The sequence below is a fragment of the Hemitrygon akajei genome, chromosome 18, assembly GCF_048418815.1.
Source record: "Hemitrygon akajei chromosome 18, sHemAka1.3, whole genome shotgun sequence".
Lineage (NCBI taxonomy): Eukaryota > Metazoa > Chordata > Chondrichthyes > Myliobatiformes > Dasyatidae > Hemitrygon > Hemitrygon akajei.
The window spans coordinates 3,705,503-3,726,249 of record NC_133141.1 but is presented as its reverse complement, the minus strand read 5'-3'; the positions used below and the strand labels follow the sequence as shown (position 1 = coordinate 3,726,249).

At 41.4% G+C, this 20,747-nt stretch overlaps 1 protein-coding gene across 1 annotated transcript in view; it reads left to right on the top strand.

Moving 5' to 3' along the window:
* LOC140741032 (sodium channel protein type 4 subunit alpha-like) overlaps positions 1–20,747 on the top strand; it is a 217,281-nt gene that overhangs the window by 119,654 nt on the left and 76,880 nt on the right. Inside the window, exon 10 of the mRNA XM_073070669.1 lies at positions 7,938–8,150. Coding sequence (XP_072926770.1) covers positions 7,938–8,150 — 213 coding nt within the window. The remainder of the gene's footprint in view (positions 1–7,937; positions 8,151–20,747) is intronic.

Below are 20,747 nucleotides of genomic sequence, written 5' to 3'. Positions count from 1 at the left end.
TTGAACTTGAAAAAAAATGTCTAAGCAGAAGAGATTCTGCAGATGCTGGCAATCCAGAACAATAGAGGGCAGAAGCCAGTTTTCCTTTCCAGTCTTGATGAAGGGTCTTGACCGAAACATCGGCTGTTTATTCATTTCCATAGGCGCTGTATGACTTGCTGAGTTCTTCCAGCATTTTGTGTGTGTTCAAAATAAACCAACTGTTAAAGGTGTATTAAAAATTCAATGCTGAACCAGGCAGCATCAATGGAAATAAATAAACAAGGTCATGAAGAAGGATCTCAACCTGAAATATTGACTGTTTATTTTTTCCCATCAATGTGGTCTGACCTGCTGAGTTCCTTCAGCATTTTGTGTGTGTTGCTACAGAATGGTCAAGATTTTGGTTCAAGGCCCTGCATTGACTGGATACATCCAGTACGCTCAGCTGTTTCTTGATATTGTGCGTGGTGATTCAAATTAGCTTAAAGAATGCCATTGGGGATTTAGGAGAAGAATGATTTGGATCACGAACTTGGTTGGAAGTTGTAATTTTAGAATTGACATGCTGAGCTCCATCACTACTAATGATGAGCATATTTCTGAAGCCTTTACTTCTTGTTATTTTGTTAACTGTCCACTGCCATTGTTGACAGGGTAGTCAAGATTGCAGACTTTTGATCTCCTTCATTGCTTTGACATTCTGCTTCCACTGTAAGCATGCTGGAAAGGCTACATAGTGACCTCACAAGCAGGGCACCTCATTTTTAGTTAAATTTGGTGCAACTCCTGGATTGCTTTTCTACGTCTCAAAGTTGGTTCCGTGACTGATGGTAATAAGGATGCTAGAGAGTGTGGAGTATTATTTGGCAGTAGTAGATGCCCAGAGCCTGAAGAAAAGTTAGGTTTAAGTGGATAGTTTTGTTCCAGATCTGGGCTAACTGGCATAGTGATAATTGTAGACACATCATGGAGAATGGCCTCAGTGGTGATACAACTCATCATCTCCACAAGGACCATGCAGTAGTCATTCCTGTTAATACTACTTTGGCACTAGTGGTATCTATGTGCCCATAGTGCATCAGCAACAGGTAATTTTCTGAGGATGAGATCATGATTTCCCTCCATTTTGGCTCACCCATCAAACAATTTGAGGGGAGATCTTACACTCAGTGGTCACTTTATTATGGATCTCCTGTAACTAACAAAGTGGCCATTGAGTGTACGTTCATGGTCTGCTGCTGCTATAGTCCATTCACTTCAAGGTTCAATGCTCTTGAAGGTGATGCATTTAGAGATGTTCTTTTGCACACTACTGTTGTAGCACATAGTTATTGAGTTACTGTTGCCTTCCTGTCAGCTTTAATCAGTCTGGCCTTTCTTCCTGAACCTCTCTCATTAACAATTAAACTACCACTCACTGGATTTTTTTTTTTGTTTTTCACACCATTCTCTCAAAGTTCTAGAGAATATTATGCATGAAGATCCCAGGAGATCAGCAATTTCTGAGATACTCAAACCATCCCATCTGGCACCAATTTCGACCCACAACGTTGTGCTGAACATGTACTTACTTTTGAAATTACCTAGGGTTACCCATAGCCCTCTAGCAGTTTAGAGTAAACCTCTTTGGTTTACAATCTGAAATACACTGCCTAAGAATGGAGGCAGGAAGATTCACATTTAAAAATCATCCGGATGAGAACTTGAAACATTAAGGCAAAGTAAGGCTACAGACCAAGCACTAGTTAATATGTTTATAAATAGGTATTTGATGTTAACATAGACATAATGGGCTGAAGGGCCTACATGGCCTTTGATTCCATGTTTAACATAGCAATGTAAACTGTGGGCAAAACGATTTCACTGAAGTTAGCTACTTTCACTTATTAGTTTCATGTTCCATAGTGCAATCCAACTAATTCACAGGAATAATAAATTTTACGATACAATCCAGGATTGTGTTCTTAAAATGCATACAAAGTAAGGGCAGTATTTTGTAATTTGCCTCTGAAATTCAATCTACTGAATTTGATGGAATTAATTTCAGGGTCAGGGTCAGAGTACATTACAAAGGAACAATTCTACAGCACATTTAGTGGATGGCTGAGGTTAAAAATAACATTTTACAAATTCACAATCTGGATGTTGAGCCCTACGCACAATTGACAGCTACCAGCAATTAGTGCACGTGTTCCTCATCTTCAAATGCCAAAAAAAGCATCACTCAGGTGTAGTCAGTTAGCCAACGTAGTGAAATCGGGCAGCCAGTCTGTGCTTAGCAAGGTCCAAAGGAGAATGAAATGCAACCAAATACAAAATTAAGATGTCTTAAGTGATATTGATTATTGAATATTGAGCATGGGTCTGCTCATCCTTTAGCCTAAACATTCACTCTGCTCACTGTCTGAAGCCAGAGTCTTTCTCATTTAGCATTCTCAAATTAATGATGTCTTTCACCTAGAAGGACAATGAGAACACCACTACCTACAGATCCTCATCCAAATTTTCTATCAGATGACCTTGAACTCTCTTCCCAATTATATTGTGGAAGTACTTTCACCGTAAGGGCAGTAACAGATCAGGAAAACTCACATCCTCCTCCTCAAGGGAAGCAAAGAATTTTGTTCTACCTAACAAGTCCATTTACTGTAAATGAATAAAATAATGCAGTGCATCTTTTGCATGTTTGATATATTCTCCCAGTATGGTGTCTCTAACAAAGTCATGCTAAATATTGCCCTATATTTATAAGGCCATAAACCCATAAGACATAGGAAAAGAATAAAGCCATTTAGCCCATCGAGTCTGCTCTGTCATTCCATCATGGCTGATCCTTTTTATCAATCTCCTCCTCAATCACAGTTTCCAGCCTTCTCTATGTAACCTGCGGAAAGAGAAACAGAGTTAATACTTCAGGTCACCTGAGGTGTTATTCTGATTTTAAGTTCTTTGCCAAATGTATATAGTGTGCATATAATGGAAGTCATAGTATTTTATTATGGTCCATATAAACAGAAACGCCATGGACTTGATGAGCTGATCAGCTGAAATAATGACTCTGCAAGCTACTGGAAGCTGCTACTAAAAATGTCACAGCAAGGTAGAGTCATAGAGAAGTACAGCACAGAAAAAGGTTCATCTAGTCTGTGCTGAAACAATTTAAAGTGCCTACTCCCATCGACCTGCTCCCAGACCATAGCCCTCCAACCCCTACCATCCATGTATTTATCCAAACTTCTCTTAAATATTGATGTCGAGCTCTCATGCACCCCTTGTGCTGGCAGCTCATTCCGCACTCTCATGACTCTCTGAGTGAAGAGGTTTCCCCTCATGTTCCCCTTAAACATTTCACCTTTCACCCTTAACCCATGATCTCTAGTTGTAGTCCCACCTTAAATAAAACCAAGATTATTAAAGCAAAATCAACATCGTTTTGAAATTCATTTATTGCAATTCTTTGAAGAAATAGCATTTGATTTGAATAAAGCAGGGCTCATGAATCTACTGTATTTAGATGTTCAAAAGCCCTCTGATAAATTGCCAAATTATGGTTATTGTGGAAAATAAAACTACATGATACAGGCAGTAACACATTTTATTGACAGACCATTGGGAAACATGGAATGGGCCCAAGAGCCTCTTTTGGTTGACAAAATATAAGTGGTGTAGCACAAGATTTGGTGTGGGGGGCCTCAGGCTTTTGCAAATGGTCCAAATAATCTAGATGAAGGCACTGAAAGTATGGTTGCTAAATTTGATGACACAATGATGGGTAGGAATGTTAATTGTGAAGACAAATAAGACAGCTATAAAGAGATGTGCATAGTTTGGTGTGTGGGCAAAGATCTGTCAAATAGCTGGAAAAATGCTGGCAAATGGGACTAGCTTCAATGGCGTATCTTGGTAGGTATGGACCAGTTGGGCCGAAGGGCCTGTTTCTGTGATGTATAACTCCATGAGTTTAAATGAAGTAGAATGTGGGAAAATATGGTAGGCTAAATAAAAAAAAGAAACATCTTATCTAAATAATGAAAGAATACAGAGCTTTGAGAGCAGAGCGACTATAAAAGGCCAGTATATTGGTTCCACGGATAATTAGGAAAGCTAACAGAATGCTATTGCTTATTGCTAGGAAAAAAACTAAAACAAAAGCAGACTAGTTTTACTTCATTTATAGGATATTGGTGAGACCATGTCTGGAATATTGCAGACAGTATTAGTTTCTTTATTTAAGGAAGGGTTGAATGCTTTGGAAATAGTTCAAGGAAGGTTTACAAGGCTAGCACCTGAAATGGGTGGGTCATCTAATGATGGAAAGTTAAATCTGCTGGAATTTAGAATAGTGAGCACTGTTTATTGATTGAAACAAGATTATGTGCAGTTTTATGGGTGGGTGTGGAGAGGATCATTTTCTCTTCTGGAAGAATATGGAATAATGGATCACTATTAAAGAAGAAGAAAGAAGTGAAATTTTTTCTCTCAGAAGGTTGTGAGTCTTTAGAATATTCTTTCTCAAAAAGTGGTGGAAGCAAAATCTTTGAATATTTATAAGGTTGGGTTGGGTAGATTCTTGGTAAGCAAATAAGTGAAATGTCATCACATATGACAATCCAGAATTAAGATTATAATCAGTAAACCTTGATCTTATTGAGGCTTGAGGGCCTTGTTAATGGTCTACTCCTGTTCCTAATTTAAAAGCTTGTATGTCTGTATGCTCTAATACTCAAAACCTCTGGCCATCCCTTAAATGTTCCACAACATTGTAAAAATAGTTGAACATCTCTTTGCATCAGATTGAAAATAAAGAGTGAAGATGTAAGGAAGGGAAGGAGGAGGAGGAAAAGGAAGGGCTGAAGGGCCTAGCTGCACGGGAACATCCTTTCAAGTACAGTATAATACTAATGGCTCTAACCCCATTTTCCTATTTATCAGTGGTGCACCTGCACTATGAAGGCAGCATGAAATATTAATTCCAAGTTAAACCATGCTATATTCCATAAATGTCAACTAAACACTATGTGCATTTATTTAGTTCCTGTCTCTTTTGTCTTTGCCTGTTCAAGTGCTCCTACTCAGTGCAGTGTTCTCTCAGATACAGCTTGGGAAGAACTTACTTCCAATCCAGTTCGTTAAGTTCTGAGATATGCTTATGCTTTCAATAGATTTGTAGAATTTTGCAATAGTGGTATTTCTACAAAGAGGCTTTCTGTTGGTTGCTTCTATCAGAATTTTACAGGAGAGCTGAGATCACTGCTGGGCAAACCAGAAGCTTTGTGCTTTTCTTGAGGTTGTGATGTCCAAACATTCTTCCTCTGACTGGTGAAGGATTATGTGGGTGCAGTGAAGGTGATAGTGAATTTCATCAGAAATTTCTATAATGACTGAGAGATGGCTCCTTGAGATAGGCGATGCAGACCATTTTTGTGAGTCTCATTGTGGACTTCTATTCCACACCCCTAACCTATTAACCCACCCTTCCACACCCCCAGTCACCACTACTTTATCATTTCCTGTCAGTCACCTTACGTATAGGCTCTCCTGGGCCTAGCGTCACTTTATAGACATACAATCAATCTATGTATATAAACTATCTTATGTACTTACATTTATTGTGCTTTCTACTATTGTGTTCTTTATCCTGTGTTGTTTGTGCTGCATTGGATCCAGGGTAACAATTATTTCATTCTCCGTTGCACTTGTGTACTAGAAATGACATTAAACATTAACATTATTTTCAGGGGATGATGTTGTATAGCAGGGATAAATTGGGAGAAAACTTCTGTTTTGAAAGATTTCAATGTTTCAGGGGATGAGTGCCAATGACTGAGAACTCATCTCATTCTGGAGGAAACTTGCTGAATGATTGGTACTAACGAAATGAGAAAAATTAATGGAGGTCTTGGAATGAAGATGCAATCTTGCTTGATACAATCTGCATTGAAGTTGGTTTTACAGTTGCTTAAAATTATGGCTTGCCTGCCTTCTTGTAGCAGACATAAGATGAAGGTAAACTTCTGCAGTCTGCAAATTTGAAAAGATTGGTGCTTAGTCCTACTCATCTGATAGACTCATAAGCTTTTATAAGATAAAGAAAAGGCTATGTGTAGTGCTTGATGGTGTTCTTGGCAGTGATACTTAGTGAAGATCTACTCCAGTACTTGCTGCATGGTTTATGGGTGGTTAATGACTTCTAAAGAGATTGCAAATAGCCTTGGAGTCAACTTGAGATAGTTGTGTGCCCAGAGCTGGCTGTAGAACTGCAGCTGGATAGTTCCAGGCAAGAGCAGAGCAATAGGGGAGGTGAGAATGATGTCATCTTGAGAAGTGATAGCAGATTTGTACTTCATGAAATCATTATTATTGTTGCTATCTTTCCCTAAGAATTCTGGCCAGTTATTGGAAAGTAGATTACTAGACAACTAAGAGACCATACAAACAACTTGCATGCTCTAACTAACAGTCTTATGGGAACACTCTGTTTCCATGACAGCAGTGGTATAATGGATGCTACATTAGTCATCAGATTACAGTTGAGCCTACAATATAACAATAGTTCCTCTTTCCGCTGGAGGGGTTTATGCTCCATCTAAGGCCTAGGTTTAACTTGAATTGAAACGCTTTTTTACTCCTTGACATTGCACATATTCTTCTGACAAATCTGTCAATCCACCAAACATTCCATTGTTCATGCCCACCAGCTTTCTCCTGTAGGCTACCTCATCAGGGAGCTTATCTGAGTGCTCTACTGGAGAGCTTCTGTGTAATCTCACCTCCTGATAAACCAGAACCTACATTGTCCCAGCCTCCAACTATGGTTGAAAGTCATCATTGCGCTAGTACAAATCTTGCCATAATGCTAACTTCCAGATAATGGGTGGTGAGCTGGGTGGATGGCTGTGAATGTGAAATTGTATGTTAGCATGTCTTCATCATCACTGTCATCTTGATTTTCCTCCATCATCTGAATAAAAGATAACATTTGGTTACCTAAAGTGTAAAAAGGGAAAGGAGAAGCAGAAGGTGAAGGATTGGTAGAAATGTAACTCAGGAAGGCAGACTATTTATGAGGATGCAGCATTTTTTCATGGTTCAAACTGTCCACTGATTACAGGGTCAACAAGAGCTATGGTAATCATCATCTCCCCCATGGGGGTTCAGATTTGTAGACACCTGCTCTCCTCCCATGAGTTCTTGTTGTTCCCGGCTTCAGATTTACGCTCTGTAACAAGTTGGAAAGTGTGTTTATGAGTTCCATGGTGATGTTGGGGTCATTGTTGAAGAACCGTCATAGATGTTGGTTACTGGGTACAAGACTTGCAGTAGTGCTAAATGTGTAATGATGAGGCAGTGCAGGTGAAGTTCAAGTATACTGTATATCCTGATGGTTAGAAATTAATGGAAATATATTTCCCTTTTTTAAATTCTACTTTCTGCATTTATTTTAACATTGACTATTTTACTCTTACTCTACTGGGTTGAAACTTTGCAGTATTTACCAACAATCTTTCTGCCTGATTGGTTAAGGAGATGTACAGTATGGTTGGTTGTTTTGCTGGGCACCTTGCAGAAGGACTGCACAGTTTCAAGCTTCCATCTGATACTTGATAGCTTATAGAAATTAAACAGAAAAATCTGTCTAAAGGCGAGCAGTATTAGTTCTCTGCTTACTTTAATTTCAAGATCACTGTATTTTAACTTCCTATGAAGACACATTAACAAGCGTAATGTGCAAAATCACCCTTTCTGGACTCACACTATGTCCATCAGATAATACTCTCCTATTAATGCCTTTATTTATCCTCACAGACCTGTGTCCCAATTCTTTATTCTCCTAGGTTAACTAACATCCTCACCGAAAGGATGATTTAAATGTCATCCATATGTTTCTAAATACAAGCCATTGTAAAAAGTCCAATGTCAACACCAGACATTGCCAACTCCTGTTTCTCCTACAGACCCTGCGTGCTGCTGGCAAAACCTACATGATCTTCTTTGTGGTCATCATCTTCATTGGGTCGTTTTATCTGATTAACTTAATTCTGGCTGTCGTGGCAATGGCCTATGCTGAGCAAAATGAAGCCACTCTCCGGGAAGCTGAGGAAAAGGAGAGAGAGTTTCAAGAGCTTCTAGAAAACATAAGGAAACACCAGGAAGAGCAAGCAGCGCAGGTTAGTAAAACCATTTACAGTTTACAGTATTCGCTCTCAGCATTTAGGCATTGCTACCACCACCATCTACCCTGAGGTGCTGAGCTTCCAACTCGGGAGCAGTTTCATGTCAGTGAAACCCTGACTAGGAGAACGTAAAGTTAAGCAACTTAGTGTCAAATTGGAGTTACTTTCTCATCCAATGGGAGTGAGTAGGTCAATAGGTTTTCTTCACTAAATTATATTTGTGAATCGTTTGAAATTTTATAGCAATCCAGTTATTTCATGGCCACCTTTGCTAATTCTAGCATTCACTTATTTCAGTGAATTTAGATTCTAAAGCTGTTGTTTGTAGGATCTGGACACTTGCTCCCTAACCTTTTAGACTTCTGAGCACTGTGTTGCTTTTATTACACGTTTACACCATCCACAGTATTATCTACCACAGGAATCAGCACACTCAATACAGCTCAATAACCTGTGAGACTTGCCTGCTTTGCAGAGTGCATCCTCAATGCCTTAACTGGCTGCACTTTCAAATTTACTCTCAGTGATTAAAAGTATGTGTGTATGCCAGAAATTTTAAATGTAACCAAAAAAGTCTGAACTGCCAAGTGCTTCCAATATATTCTGTTTTCATTAATCTACTTTTGTTTTGACTGACATTGGCTTGCACTTTGTAGATGGCATTTGTGGTGAAAGGGTAACTACTGTAACTTACCCATTGCATCTTTATCAGAACAGTTCCAATGCACAGCTCCTCCCCCAGATTACAAACTCTGGGGAGGCCCTCATAGAGGTGTTTGCTTTATCGTTAGCCACTAGTGATATTCCAGAAGACTGGAGGGTGGCTAATGTTTGTCCATTGTTCAAGAAGGGTAACAAGGTCAGGCCAAGGAACTACAGGCATGAATGCAGTTGTAGGAAAATTATTGGAGGGAATTATGAAAGGCAAGGTCTACCATCACCTGATCATGAACAGTCAGTATGTTCTGTGCATGGGAGGTCATTTATGGTAACAGATCTAGACCCATTCGGGAGATGGGCTGAAGAATGGCAAATGGGTTTTAACTTAGATAAGTGTGACAGTAAAGCCAAGGTAGAGCTTGTGTGGTGAATGTGTTTGCATAAGTGCAGTTGCAACATTTCCAGGATACTGTACATGGAGTGGAGGGCTCAGAGGGGTATGGGCCAAATGTGGGCACTGGGACTAGCAGGGAGGATGTGGTGCTCTGCATGGACTAGAAGGGCCAAAAAGTCATTTCAGTGCTCTAAGACTCTGCCTCTAAAACCTGACTTATGTACAATCTGTACATATGAACGAGCATTTGGAAAACTGGTGGGCTGGATTTGCCAGCTGCTGCAGGGCTGCAGGCACCTTTTGCTATCTGGGAACTCTGTATACACCTGCTTAAGTTCATAACTCCTTGGGTTATGATCATTTCACAGGAACAGAACCCTGCCGTTACCTAGGGAGGACCTGTATGTTGTTTATTATGAGTAGATTCCAATTGCAAATAATTTATGTATAGCTCTGGTTAATGCAACGTGCAATTCCCTACCCCTCTGCTATCCTCTAGAGTGGCTGGCATTATAAATATACTGTAGACTACCCAGAAGGATGTTATTCACCAATAAATGCCATCTTTATACTTGTACCGTTTCGCAATAAATAATGAATTGATTGTTTTTTTTTCTTTCTTAGGTGACTGAAACATCTTATAATAGCGTATTTTATGTGCATTTTAATTTAGACCAAAATGTACAAATTATTTTTGTTCCATATGCGCAGAGCAAGAACAACAATGGAGCAGTAAGATTAAATTGAGTCATGTTAGCTACGGTGCATGCTGGACAACTTACAGTGCAGAAGCTACGAGCCGAGCCTGCCAAGACAAAAGCCTGCGCAAAAAAAAGCCTCCTGCATGCAGGGGGCCCAATCTATTCACCATGCAATCGATTAGCTGCATGCAAGCGTGCTATACTCTCGCAATCAATCCGATATAGTTCATCCCTACCCCCACCCCCACACCCACACCCACACACAGATGGGAACCGCAGGGTAAGGGAAATTGAGAAAAATGATGAGATGTCTATCTTGTTCAGTACCAGACAACTGGCCGACACACCCTTGTGGAGCACTGTGGGGGTAGCAGCTTCTCTCTCTGTGGCTTCCCGATTAGCTGATGTTGAGGACAGAGGCTGTGAATCTCCTCTTCTCTTACTGAAGCGTCCACTGATTCATCTGCTGGGATACTGGCTTTATCAACAGAGGACACTTCTGTTGCTTCCCAGGGTCCCCCATCAGTTCAGATTCGTTCTGTAGAGACTTGTTCAGAGCATCGAAGGATTTCTGCCTAAGTTCTCCCAAGTGCACGCGGAGCAGCTTGAGTTTCATTGCTTCCTCCAGCTTTGCCACTGGTGTTAAAATTGGTAGAAGTTCATTCTGGTCCAAGAAGGTTTTCTTCCATTACAGCCAGCTTCCTGCAGTCGGTTTTGCCATAGGTGCAGCCCAAAACGGATTGGGTGCTTGGAGTAGAGCGGCCATTCTTGCTTTGATCGCACCCTCGTCGCCAACAGTAACGTATGCGCAGAGCAAGAACGACAATGGAGCAGTAAGATAAAACGTTTTCACTGACTCATGTTGATAACAGTACATGCTGGGCAATTTACTGTGCGGGATCTGCAAACTGGGCCCGCCAAGATGAAAACATGCGCACTTGAAAACCTGCGCAAAAATAGAGTGCCTCCCGTGCATAGGAGGCCCAATCGATTCACCGCGCAATCAATTGGCTGCACTTGCCATATTTCGCAATCGATCTGATGTGGTCAAATTTCTGTGCTATTTTCCATATTTTACATTGCCTTATGACAAATAAGGAGTCTATTTGTCCCATCAATCCCACTTCTGCACTTATCTCCCTGTAACCCATTCTCTCTCACATTTCCATCAACTCCATCTCAAGTCTGTGCGTTCTACCTAGTAGCTAGAGCTGTGGGAGGGAACTAGAGCATGGGAGAATCAGAATCAGGCTGATTATCACTGACATATGTCATATGTTGTTTTGTAGCAACAGTACAGTACGAGACAGAAAAATTACCACAAGTTACAAAAATAAATAAATAGAGCAAAAGAGGACAAACATACATTGTCACGTGCAAACTCCACAAAGACAACACCTGAGCTCAACATCAAACCCAAGTCATCGGAGCACTACTTGCAGTGTTAGTGCACTGCTCTGGTTATAGTTACACATAGGATAAATATTCTTCATTGTACTATATTTAAAAAATCATCGATGGCTGGAATGCTTTCAAGGGAGTGGACAGAATTTTTGAAAAAAATCTTACCAGCTCACTTCTAAAACCTGAGTTTGAAAATCTCCTTGTCTGACTGGATATATGTTTTCTTTCCATAAGGTCAATAAAGATCCTAAATTAAATAAGTTTTAGTAGGAGGGATGTTAGAGGTAGGTTTTTTTACATAGGCAGTGGCAAGCACGTGGTACGGGGGTAGTAGAGACAGATACAAAGGTGACATTTAAGAAACTCTTAGATAGGGACATGGATGATAGAAAAATGGAGGGTTATGTAAGTTAGATTGATCTTGGAGAAGGTTAAAAGGTTGGCACATCATGGGATGAAGGGCCTGTACTGTGCTGTAAAGATCTACATTCAATGTTCTCAACTCAGATCCAGAGAAGAACAAGTCCAGCACTTAAGACTGCGAATAATTTGGACTCCGTTTTGGTTCTCAGGAGATTTCTGCAAGATGGTTTATATGAAATATGTTAAAATTAATAGGAATGCTGCTATCGTCAATGATCATGCTAAAGATAATGTGATTAGTTTGTAAAGGCTATTGGGGAGAGTTTAAACTCGAATTGCTGGGGTGGGGTGGTTGAGAACCAAACTGAAGAGACAGGAAAGGAAGGTTGGCTCACAAATAGTGAAAGCTTGCAGACAGTGCGAAAGGAAGGATAGGCAGGTGATAGAGAAGGGACTCAGACTGATGGTTTGAGATGTGTCTATTTTAATGCAAGGAGTATTATGAATAAAGTGGATGAGCTTAGAGCGTGGATCAGCACTTGGCACTATGATGTTGTGGGCATTACATATAGATTGGGTGAACCAAATTGGTAAGGGTGCTGAGGAAGAGGATTTCTTGGAATGTATGCGGGATGGTTTTCTGAACCAACATGTCGAGGAACCAACTAGAGAGCAGGCCATTCTAGATTGGGTATTGAGCAATGAGGAAGGGTTAGTTAGCAATCTTGTCATGCGAGGCCCCTTGGGTAAGAGTGACCATAATATGGTGGAATTCTTCATTAAGATGGAGAGTGACATAGTTAATTCAGAAACAAAGGTTCTGAACTTAAAGAAGGGTAATTTTGAAGGTATGAGACGTGAATTAGCTAAGATAGACTGGCAAATGCCTGGTGCCAGGGTTAAGGACATCTCTTCTGGGCTGGAGAGAAACTTGCAGTGGGAGGGGGAGGATCCGGTTGTCTTAGTACATGTCGGTACTAATAACATAGATAGGACAAGGAAGAAGGTTCTGTTACAGGATTATGAGCAGCTAGGGGTCAAATTAAAAAACAGAACCTCAAGGGTAATAATCTCTGGATTATTACCTGAGCCACGAGCAAATTTGGCTAGGTTAAATAAAATTAGGGAGTTAAACGCGTGGCTCAAAGACTGGTGTGGGAGAAGTGGGTTTTGCTTCTTGGGACACTGGCACCAGTACTGGGACAGGAGAGAACTGTTCCGGAGGGACGGGCTTCACCTGAACCGGGCTGGGGTTAGTGTCCTGGCGAATCATATAACTAGGGCTGCAGAGAGGTCTTTAAACTAACTAGTGGGGGGGGGGAGGATTCTAGAGAGCAAATAATTAAAAAGACAATGGAGAAGGTAATGGATGTAGGTAAAAGTGGAGGAATAAAAAGAGTGTGTCAGGAGGGGAAAGAATGTACGGAGATAAGCGTAAAGTTGTACAAAAGCAAAAGGTAGGAAATAAGTGTCAAACATATTTGAAAGTCCTTTATTTGAATGCACGTAGTATTAGGAATAAAATTGATGAGTTGACGGTACAAATAATTACGTATGGTTATGATATTGTGGCAATTACGGAAACATGGCTGCAGGGTGACCAGGACTGGGAATTAAACATACAAGGGTATTCGACAATTAGGAGAGACAGGCAAGAAGGAAAAGGAGGTGGGGTGGCTATGTTAATAAAGCAAGAAATCACTGCAATAAAGCGAAATGATATTGGCTCAAAGGATCAGGATAACGAAACAATTTGGGTAGAAATAAGAAATAGTAAAGGGAAAAAAGCAGTGGTGGGAGTAGTCTATAGGCCTCCAAACAGCTGTAACTCAGTTGGTCAGAGCATAAATCAGAAAATAGTTGGGGCTTGTAATAAGGGAACAGCTATAATTATGGGGGATTTTAACTTTCATATTGACTGGACTAATCAAGTCGGACACGGCAGCCTTGAAGAAGAGTTTAATGAGTGTATTCGGGATGGGTTCCTTGAACAATACGTTACTGAGCCGACAAGGGGGCAAGCAGTCTTAGATCTGGTCCTGTGTAATGAGACAGGACTAATAAAAAATGTCCTAGCAAAGGATCCCCTTGGAATGAGTGACCATAACATGGTCGAATTCCATATTCAATTAGAGGATGAGAGGGTTTGATCTCAAACAAGCGTACTGAGCTTAAATAAAGGAGACTATGATGGTATGAGAGCGGAATTGCTTAAGATGGATTGGGAAAATAGATTAAAGGGTAGATCAGTACTTGATCAATGGTGTATATTTAAGGAGTTATTTTACAACTATCAAGAAAAATATATTCCACTGAAGAAAAAAGGGTGTAAAAGAAAAAATAGTTATCCGTGGCTAAGTAAAGAAATAAAGTATACGACTAAAAAGAAAGTTATATAAGGTAGCTAAATCTAGTGGGAAGATTGAAGATCGAGAAGCTTTTAAAGATCAGCAGCAAATAACAAAAAGATTGATTAAGAAGGGGAAGATAGATTATGAAAGTAAATTGGCGAAAAACATAAAAGCAGATAGTAAGAGTATTTATAGTTACATAAAAAGAAAAAGGGTGGCTAAAGTAAATGTTGGTCCCCTAGAAGATGAGACCGGGAAATTAATGGTAGGGGACATGGAGATGGCGGAAACGCTGAACAAATATTTTGTATCAGTTTTTACAGTAGAGGACACTCAAAATATCCCAACACTGGATAAACAGGGGGCTCTAGGGGGAGAGAAGCTAACTACGATTCAAATCACCAAGGAAATGGTACTTGATAAATTAATGGGACTGAAGGTGGATAAATCCCCTGGACCGGATGGCTTGCATCCTAGGGTCTTAAGGGAAGTGGCGGTCGGGATTGTGGATGCATTAGTGATAATTTTTCAAAACTCACTGGACTCGGCAATGGTCCCGGCAGACTGGAAAAATGCTAACGTAACTCCTTTATTTAAAAAGGGCAATAGACAGAAGGCTGGGAATTATAGGCCAGTTAGCCTAACATCTGTGGTTGGCAAAATGTTGGAATCGATAATTAAGGAAACAGTAACAGGGCATTTGGATAAACATAGCTTAATAGAACAAAGTCAGCATGGCTTTACAAAAGGGAAGTCATGTTTGACAAATTTGTTGGAGTTCTTTGAGGACATAACATATACGGTAGATAAAGGGGAACCAGTGGATGTGGTGTATTTGGACTTCCAAAAGGCATTTGACAAGGTGCCACACCAAAGATTATTACTTAAAGTAAAAAATCATGGGATTGGGGATAATATTCTGGCATGGGTGGAGGATTGGCTTTCTAACAGAAAACAGAGAGTTGGGATAAATGGTTTATTTTCAGACTGGCAGTTGGTGACTAGTGGTGTTCCGCAGGGGTCGGTGTTGGGACCCCAACTCTTTACAATCTATATTAATGATTTGGAGAAAGGGACTAAGTGCAACGTATCGAAGTTTGCTGATGACACAAAGATGGGAGGGAGTGTAATGAGTGCGGAGGACATTGAAACCCTGCAGGGGGACATAGATAGGCTGAGTGGTTGGGCAGACATTTGGCAGATGAAATATAATACTGACAAGTGTGAGGTCTTGCACTTTGGCAGGAAAAATAATAGAGCAAGTTATTATCTAAATGGAGAGAAACTGGAAAGTGTTTCTGTGCAAAGGGATCTGGGGGTCCTGGTGCAGGAAACACAAAAAGTTAGTATGCAAGTGCAGCAGGTGGTCAAGAAGGCCAATGGAATGCTGGCTTTTATTGCTAGGGGGATGGAGTATAAGAACAGGGAGGTCTTACTGCAGTTGTACTGGGTATTGGTGAGACCACACCTGGAGTACCGCGTGCAGTTCTGGTGTCCATATTTAAGAAAGGACATACTGGCTCTCGAGGCAGTGCAGAGAAAGTTCACTAGGTTAATTCCGGGGATGGGTGGGTTGATGTATGATGAGAGGTTGAGTAGATTGGGACTCTACTCATTGGAGTTCCGAAGAATGAGAGGCGATCTTATTGAAACATATAAGATTGTGAAGGGGCTTGATCAGGTGGATGCGGGGAGAATGTTCCCAATGATGGGTGAAACTAGGACTAGGGGGCATAATCTTAAAATAAGGGGATGCCGTTCCAGGACTGAGATGCGGAGAAATTTCTTCACTCAGAGGGTAGTGGGGCTGTGGAATTTACTGCCCCAGAGAGCTGTGGAAGCTACTACACTCAATAAATTCAAAACGGAGATAGACATTTTCCTGGATAAAAATGGCATTAGGGGATACGGTGAGCGAGCAGGTAAGTGGACATGAGGCTAGGTTTGGATCAACCATGTGATCTCATGGACCAGTTTTCGATAGCCTGGATGGGTCGGAGAGGAATTTTCCAGATTTTTTTCTCCTCAATTGGCAACTCGGTTTTTTTCCCCGGGTGATCACATGGGTTTGGGCGGGATGAATAATAAAATAAAATGGGCGGCATGGTGCCCTGTTGGTTGGCACTGTTGCCTTGTGGGATTCGGTGAAAACTAGAGTTAAGATTGGATCAGCCACGATCTTGTTGAATGGCGGAGCAGGCTTGAGGGGCCGATTGGCCTACTCCTGCTCCTATCTCTTATGTAAATGATACTTAAAGGATTGACAGTGGATATGCAATGGCAAGCATTTAAAGATCGCATGGATGAACTACAACAATTGTTCATCCCAGTTTGGCAAAAGAATAAACCAGGCAAGGTAGTGCACCCATGGCTGACAAGGGAAATTAGGGATAGTATCAAGTCCAAAGAAGAAACATATAAATTAGCAAAAAAAAGCGGCACACCTGAGGACTGGGAGAAATTCAGAGACCAGCAGAGGAGGACAAAGGGCTTAATTAGGAAAAGGAAAAAAGATTATGAGAGAAAGCTGGCAGGGAACATAAAAACTGACTGTAAAAGCTTTTATAGATACGTGAAAAGAAAAAGATTGGTCAAGACAAATGTAGGTCCTTTACAGTCAGAAACAGGTGAATTGATCATAGGGAACAAAGACTTGGCAGACCAATTGAATAACTACTTTGGTTCTGTCTTCACTAAGGAGGATATAAATAATCTTCCGGAAATAGTAAGGGACCGAGGGTCTAGTGAGATGGAGGAACTGAGGGAAATACATGTTAGTAGGGAAGTGGTGTTAGGTAAATTGAAGGGATTAAAGGCAGATTAATCCCCAGGGCCAGATGGTCTGCATCCCAGAGTGCTTAAGGAAGTAGCCCAAGAAATAGTGGATGCATTAGTGATAATTTTTCAAAACTCCTTAGATTCTGGATTAGTTCCTGAGGATTGGAGGGTGGCTAATGTAACCCCACTTTTTAAAAAAGGAGGGAGAGAAAAACCAGGGAATTATAGACCAGTGAGTCTGACATCGGTGGTGGGGAAAATGCTAGAGTCGGTTATCAAAGATGTGATAACAGCACATTTGGAAAGAGGTGAAATCATCAGACAAAGTCAGCATGGATTTGTGAAAGGAAAATCATGTCTGATGAATCTTATAGAATTTTTTGAAGATGTAACTAGTAGAGTGGATAGGGGAGAGCCAGTGGATGTGGTATATTTAGATTTTCAAAAGGCTTTTGACAAGGTCCCACACAGGAGATTAGTGTGCAAACTTAAAGCACATGGTATTGGGGGTATGGTATTGATGTGGATAGAGAATTGGTTGGCAGACAGGAAGCAAAGAGTGGGAGTAAACGGGACCTTTTCAGAATGGCAGGCAGTGACTAGTGGGGTACCGCAAGGCTCAGTACTGGGACCCCAGTTGTTTACAATATATATTAATGATTTAGATGAGGGAATTAAATGCAGCATCTCCAAGTTTGCGGATGACACGAAGCTGAGCAGCGGTGTTAGCTGTGAGGAGGATGCTAAGAGGATGCAGGGAGACTTGGATAGGTTAGGTGAGTGGGCAAATTCATGGCAGATGCAATTTAATGTGGATAAATGTGAGGTTATCCACTTTGGTTGCAAGAACAGGAAAACAGATTATTATCTGAACAGTGGCCGATTAGGAAAAGGGGAGGTGCAATGAGACCTGGGTGTCATTGTACACCAGTCATTGAAGGTGGGCATGCAGGTACAGCAGGCGGTGAAAAAAGCAAATGGTATGTTGGCATTCATAGCAAAAGGATTTGAGTACAGGAGCAGGGAGGTTCTACTGCAGTTGTACAAGGCCTTGGTGAGACCGCACCTAGAATATTGCGTGCAGTTTTGGTCCCCTAATCTGAGGAAAGACATTCTTGCCATAGAGGGAGTACAGAGAAGGTTCACCAGATTGATTCCTGGGATGGCAGGACTTTCATATGAAGAAAGACTGGATAGACTAGGCTTATACTCATTGGAATTTAGAAGATTGAGGGGGTAACTTATTGAAATGTATAAAATTCTAAAGGGATTGGACAGGCTAGATGCAGGAAGATTGTTTCTGATGTTGGGGAAGTCCAGAACGAGGGTTCACAGTTTAAGGATAAAGGGGAAGCCTTTTAGGACCGAGATGAGGAAAAACTGCTTCACACAGAGAGTGGTGAATCTGTGGAATTCTCTGCCACAGGAAACAGTTGAGGCCGGTTCATTGGCTATATTTAAGAGGAAGTTAGATATGGCCCTTGTGGCTAAAGGGATCGGGGGGTATGGAGAGAAAGCAGGTACAGGGTTCTGAGTTGGATGATCAGCCATGATCATACTGAATGGCGGTGCAGGCTCGAAGGGCCGAATGGCCTACTCCTGCACCTATTTTCTATGTTTCTGTTACAGAGACTTGGATGGTGCAGGGGCAAGAATGGCTACTTCAAGTGCCAGGCTTTAAATGTTTCAGAAAGGACAGGGAAGGAGGCAAAAGAGGTGGGGGCATGGCACTGCTGATCTGAGGAGGAAGTCATGGAGGGATTGTCTACGGAGTTTCTGTGGGTGGAAGTTAGGAACAGGATGGGGTCAATAACTCTACTGGGTGTATAGACCTCCCAACAGTAACAGAGACATTGAGGAGCAGATAGGGAGACAGATCCTGGAAAGGTGTAATAATAACAGGGTTGTCATGGTGGGAGATTTTAATTTCCCAGATATTGATTGGCATCTCCCTAGAGTGAGGGGTTTAGATGGGGTGGAGTTTGTTAGGTGTGTTCAGGATGGTTTCTTGACACAATATGTAGATAAGCCTACAAGCCTTCTGTACTTGATCTGGTATTGGGAAATGAACCTGGTCAGGTGTCAGATCTCTCAGTGGGAGAGCATTTTGGAGATAGTGATCACAATTCTATCTCCTTTACCACAGCACTGGAGAGGGATAGGAACAGACAAGTTAGAAAAGCCTTTAATTGGGATAAGGGGAAATATGAGGCTATCAGGCAGGAACTTGGAAGCATAAATTGGAAACAGATGTTCTCAGGGAAACGTAGAGAAGGAATGTGGCAAATGTTCAGGGGATATTTGCGTGGAGTTCTGCATAGGTACATTCTAAAGAGACAGGGAAAGGATGGTAGGGTACAGGAACCATGGGGTACAAAGGCTGTTGTAAATCTAGTCAAGAAGAAAAGAAGAGCTTACGAAAGGTTCAAAAACCTAGGTAATGATAGAGATCTAGAAGATTATAAGGCTAGCAGGAAGGAGCTTAAGAATGAAATTAGGAGAGCCAGAAGGGGCCATGAGATGGCCTTGGCGGACAGGATTAAGGAAAATCCCAAGGTATTCTACAAATATGTGAAAAGCAAGAGGATACGACGTGAAAGAATAGGACCAATCAAGTGTGACAGTGGAAAAATGTGTATGGAACCGGAGGAGATGGCAGAGGTACTTAATGAATACTTTGCTTCAGTATTCACTACAGGAAAGCTGCTGACGATTATAGGGATGACATGCAGCGGACTGAAAAGCTTGAGCATGTAGATATTAAGGAATAGGATGTGCTGGAGCTTTTGGAAAGCATCAAGTTGGACAAGTCACCAGGACCGGACAGGATGTACCCCAGTCTACTGTGGGAGATGAGGGAGGAGATTGCTGAGCCTCTGGTGATGATCTTTGCATCATCAATGGGGACAGGAGAGGTTCGCAAGGATTGGAGGGTTGCAGATGTTTTTCCCTTAGTCAAGAAAGGGAGTAGAGAGAGCCCAGGAAATTACAGATCAGTGAGTCTTACTTCACTGGTTGGTAAGTTGATGGAGAAGATCCTGAGAGGCAGGATTTATGAACATTTGGAGAGGCATATATGATTAGGAATAGTCAACACGGCTTTGTCAAGGGTAGGTCGTGCTTTACGAGCCAGATTGAAGTTTTTTGAGGATGTGACTAAACTCATTGATGAGGGTAGAACCGTAGATGTAGTGTATATGGATTTTAGCAAGGCATTTGATAAGGTACCCCATGCAAGGCTTATTGAGAAAGAAAGGAGGCATGGGATCCAAGGAGATGTTGCTTTGTAGATCCAGAACTGGCTTACCCACAGAAGGCAAAGAGTGGTTGTTGATGGGTCATATTCTGCATGGAAATCAGTCACCAGTGGAGTGCCTCAGGGATCTGTTCTGGGAACCTTACTCTTCGTGATTTTTATAAATGACCTGGATGAGGAAGTGGAGTGATGGGTTAATAAGTTTGCTGATGACACAAAGGTTGGGGGTGTTGTAGATAGCGTGGATGGCTGTCAGAGGTTACAGTGGGATATTGATAGGATGCAAAACTGGCTGAGAAGTGGCAGATGGAGTTCAACTCAGATAGGTATGAGGTGGTTCATTTTGTAGGTCAAATATGATGGCAGAATATAGCATTACTAGCAAGACTCTTGGCAGTGTGGAGGATCAGAGGGATCTTGAGGTCTGAGTCCATAGGATACTCAAAGCTGCTACGCTTGTTGAGTCTGTGGTTAAGAAGGCATACGGTGCATTGGTTTTCATCAATCGTGGGATTGAGTTTAAGAGCTGAGAGGTAATGTTGCAGCTATATAGGACCCTGGTCAGACCCCACTTGAAGTGCTGCGCTCATTTCTGGTCTCCTCACTACAGGAAGGACGTGGAAACCATAGAAAGGGTGCAAAGGAGATTTACAAGGATGTTGCCTGGATTGGGGAGCATGCCTT